The sequence below is a fragment of the Ooceraea biroi genome, chromosome 2 (genome assembly GCF_003672135.1).
Source record: "Ooceraea biroi isolate clonal line C1 chromosome 2, Obir_v5.4, whole genome shotgun sequence".
NCBI classification, from domain to species: Eukaryota; Metazoa; Arthropoda; class Insecta; order Hymenoptera; family Formicidae; genus Ooceraea; species Ooceraea biroi.
In genome coordinates, this window is record NC_039507.1 from 11175663 (window position 1) to 11180204 (window position 4542).

General features: G+C 43.0%; 1 protein-coding gene across 1 annotated transcript; it reads left to right on the forward strand.

The window, feature by feature from the left end:
* The first annotated feature begins 388 nt into the window (after positions 1-388).
* On the forward strand, positions 389-919 carry LOC105286005 (protein GVQW3). The gene has a single exon (XM_011350610.2). The coding sequence runs from the start codon at positions 389-391 to the stop codon at positions 917-919; it is 531 nt and encodes a 176-aa protein (XP_011348912.2).
* Positions 920-4542: the final 3623 nt, after the last annotated feature.

A 4542-nucleotide genomic window follows, 5' to 3' on the forward strand; every position in this document is an offset into this window, starting at 1 on the left:
AAAGTCACGCGCATCCTGCGCCATTGCAGACCGCGAAGCGAGCGCGACGCCACTGCAGGTCGCGGAAGAGCCGCCGAATTCCGCTTCCCCACCGCAACATCACTCGCACCGCAAAGCGAGCCGCCGATTCCGCTTCCCCACCGCAACGACCCCCCGCACCACGGCATCTGGCCCCGCGCCACCGACCGGGGCAGTATACGAGGTCTATAAATAAAGTAATGAGACTGGTACCAGACCGCACGAATTGGTAACACTGCGCGTCTCCGCGCCACAGTCGGCGCACTTCAACATCTTATGTAGCTTCAGCGTGAGTGGCGAGGCGCTCGTGTCAACAGGTGGATTGTGAGAGCTTTTTTTGCAAAGTGATTTTTGTTGCTGCGTCACTATAATGAGCGAGCGGAATTACGAGCAACGGTGTGCGATCAAGTTCTGTTTGAAACTTGGCTACAACGCGACTAAGACTCTGGCAAAACTCCAACAGGCCTACGGTGATGCTGCTTTGTCAAGAGCCCAGGTGTTCAAGTGGTTCAAGGTATTTTCCGAAGGTCGAGAATCAGTTGAAGATGAGTCTCGGTCTGGAAAGCCATCAACGTCGAGAAATGACGAAAATGTGAAACGAATTCGAGATCTTGTGCGGTCTGACCGTCGGTTAACTGTCAGATTAATCGCAGACGAGCTGAATTTGAACCACACGACCGTCCATGAAATTCTGATCAACGAACTGGGGATGAAAAAAATTTGTGCAAAAATGGTACCCAAAATTCTCACTCCTCAGCAAAAAGAAAACAGAAAAGAAGTGTGCCGCGATCTTTTGGAGCGGATTGAAAATGATCCAGATTTTTTCACAAATGTGATCACAAGCGACGAGACGTGGGTCTTTGAGTACGATCCCAAAACCAAAAGACAAAGTGAAGAGTGACACACTGCAAACTCACCACGGCAGAAAAAAGCGAGAATGAGCAAATCAAGAATCAAAACCATGCTCATTTGCTTTTTTGACAGTAGAGGAGTCGTCCATAAGGAATTCGTGTCTCAAGGGCAAACGGTTAACCAACATTTGTACCGTGAAATTCTGGAGAGGTTGCGAAAACGGGTTGCTCGCGTGCGGTCGGACATCAAAGACACCTGGATGCTGCATCACGACAATGCGCCATGTCACACAGCGCTTTCGATTACGGAGTTTTTGGCACGGAAAAACATTCCTGTCATCCCCCAGCCCCCGTATTCGCCTGACCTGAATCTCTGTGACTTCTTTCTCTTCCCGAGATTGAAAACTCATCTCAAAGGACATCACTTTGATCGACCGAAAACGTAAAAGCGGCTGTAACCGACCAGCTGAAGGCCATTTAGGTTTCTGAGTTCCAGCACTGCTATGAAAATTGGAATCAACGTCTCAGGCGCTGCGTGGCTTCCCAAGGGAGCTTCCCTTGGGAACTATTTTGAAGGAGACAGAGTTAAATTATAGTTAAATTATAAATAAAAGTTCATCTCGAAAAAGTCTCATTACTTTATTTACAGACCTCGTATAAACGCGACGAACGCGGAGACCAGCACCATTCCCTGGCCAGAGTTCTCCGACTCTGGCCTTCCGAGCCCGCATATTGAGCGGCAACCGATCCTGCAATTCCTTACCGCAAGCCCGCGTACTGAGCGGCACTCCACCGCAAACCCGCGTATTGAGCGGAACTCCTAGTTATAAGTCCGCGTATTCCGTCGTTAGCTATAAGTCCGCATACTCCGCTGCTAGTCCTAAGTCCGCGTAGTCCGTCGTTAGCTATACGTCAGACGCCCAATCTGTATCGTTAGGCATGAAACCTGAATAAATCTGTGTTCTATATATCAACCGAGGCTATTCACTCACCTATCCGCCCTATCGCATAAGATTTCACCGACCCGGGTAACTCGCGAGCTATCCGTTGCACAGCGGTACGCTACAATGGCGCCCGAACAGGGACTTATGCAATAGAGGTAGAAGAGTGATATGCCGAATAAGCGCACCGACACGGGCTGGATACACCGACTTTCGAAGACCGAGATCCAGGCCGAATTAAATCAACGTGGATTGCCGACCGAGGGGACACGAGACGAGTTACGGGCCCAATTAGTTATTTTAGAAAATAACTGTATTGCACTTGATAATGACCTGAACTAAGGTCGAAACGTTGTGTGTCATCTATTAAAGAACTTGCCAGTTGTGTCGATCAACAAGATATTACTTATTTGTTTACTGTTCCTGGCGAATTAAACGATTCAAATGGAAAAAAGACTTACTGTAATACAACCAATCTGAAACAAAAAATTATTTAAATTATATAATTAATATTATAATATTTCCAGACGATCTGAAGTAATGTCTTAACATGTTAATACGGCTGTGTGATTGGTTTCAAATATCTTATGATTGTACTTAAGACGGCATTGTTTTAAAAAAAGAATCTGTTGAAACATATATTACTTATTGTTCCGGAATGGCACTAACACAGTAAGTTATCTCCCATCGAGAAATAACTATAGCCGGTCCTGGGAAGATCGATACACCAAATCGACTCCTTGGATCGCGACAACAGCGTACCAGTCGCGCTGTTTTCATTAGTTTTTTCTTTGGTCGAACCGGCGAAACGCTTGCCGATCCAGTTCAGTGTGTCCACGACACCGAAAGAGTATAGAGCAATAAGTTGTACTGACAGTGAAACGAAATTAATTAAAGTAGTGTTGATCGCGATCTGGTCGCTGCACGTCCCGTAACGCGGCAAGATTTCCGCCGTCTATCGAACTCCAATTGAGCTCTTCCAGGAAGATCTCCGGCCGCGTCCGTGCAGCAGCGAGAGACCAGAAGCAAGATCTCCGTCGAGCCGGTATAACTACCGCCCGCTACCCGGATTATAATAAAATAAACTAGTTTCTAACGTTCAGAGGCATCATATCTTTCGACACATCCTCCACTCTCGGTTCCCTTTTTTTTTCGAGGAGCGAATCGGCTTCCGGAGCGATCTTTGCTCCGAAACACTTATATATATTGGAAAAGTGTTTTCATTTTTCTTCTACGTGCCCTACGAGCAGAGATATGGCGATGCAAAATCTGAAATTGGCAAATTTTCGATTAAGAAACGTCGTTATCATCATTGTCGTTTGTACAGTTTGTCCTGTTCGTCGAGATGGCAGCAGCTATGTTTTCTCACGTGCGCCAAATATATGAGACAGCATGTACGCAGTGATGCCAGATTTCGTACATTTCGTAGCATGCTCGACTCAATTTGCCCGAGTGAGAGTGAGACAAAATGCTACCGCATGCTATCAGGCCTCGTTAACTGCATAAACATAAAGTCGCTTTACCTTTAAGAGGGATTTATGGGGGTAACCATAATTTCAAATAAAACACCCTATAAAATATTGCATATTTAGATTCTACATATGAAATACTACCTACGCTAACAGAAAGATAAGGTATACTCGTTTGAAAATGTTTATACAGGGTGTCCCAGAGCAAGTGCGACAGCCGTTAATGAGAGATTCTTGAGAGTATTTGGAGACGAATTTTCTAATACTAAAATGTTGAGACTACAATAGTTTTTAAATGAGAAGCGTTTAAAGTTGACTAATCGTATCGTCTAAAATTCGCGCGCTCAGGTACGGTACATTGCACAGTAGTGACAGGCTCTAAGTGCCCTGAGTCTGGATCATACGCAATATTACAATATCAATTTCTGATACTTCTTTTCATTTATTTATACGCCGATAATAAATAATATATTGATAATGTATTGAACATTCTATTCATTCATTCTAACACTCAAACATTTTATAATAAGATCTTAAAAATTTAATCTGTCATTAAAAAGCGACGTGCATCGAACTGTCAAAGCTATTACATGTCACCCGAGTGACATTGCTTATAGATTACAGATTTCTGTTTCACGCACATCATAAGATATTATTTTTGTCTTTTCTAAAATAAATAAGTTGATCTAATAATTGTACAAAATGTAGAAACAGAACTTTTTATTATAAATATACATTTTAAGATTATTACATGATATGCGTGATGCAGAATCTGTAATCTATAAGCAACGTCACTCGGCTGACATGTGATAGCTTTATGTGATAGCTTTGACAGTTCGATGCACGTTGCTTTTTATTGACAGATTAAAGTTTTAAGATCTTATTATGAAATGTTTGAATGTTGGAATGAATAGAATGTTCAATACATTCATTATCGGCGTATAAATGAATGAAAAAAAGTATCAAAAATTGATATTGTAATATCGCATATGATCCAAACTCAAGGTACTTAGAGCCTGTCACTACTGTGCAATGCACCGTGCCTGAGCGCGCGAATTTTAGACGATACGATTAGTCAACTTTAAACGCTTCTCATTTAAAAACTATTGTAGTCTCACCATTTTGGTATTAGAAAATTCGTCTCCAAATACTCTCAAGAATCTCTCATTAACGGCTGTCGCACTTGCTCTGGGACACCCTGTATAAAACAAAACCTGGAGTAAAAGATTAATTACCCTGACAGCATCGTACGTGATATCACTA

What these genes read in the sequence shown, in the direction of transcription:
- LOC105286005 (XM_011350610.2), top strand. Translation starts at nt 389, where the DNA reads ATGAGCGAGCGGAATTACGAGCAACGGTGTGCGATCAAGTTCTGTTTG.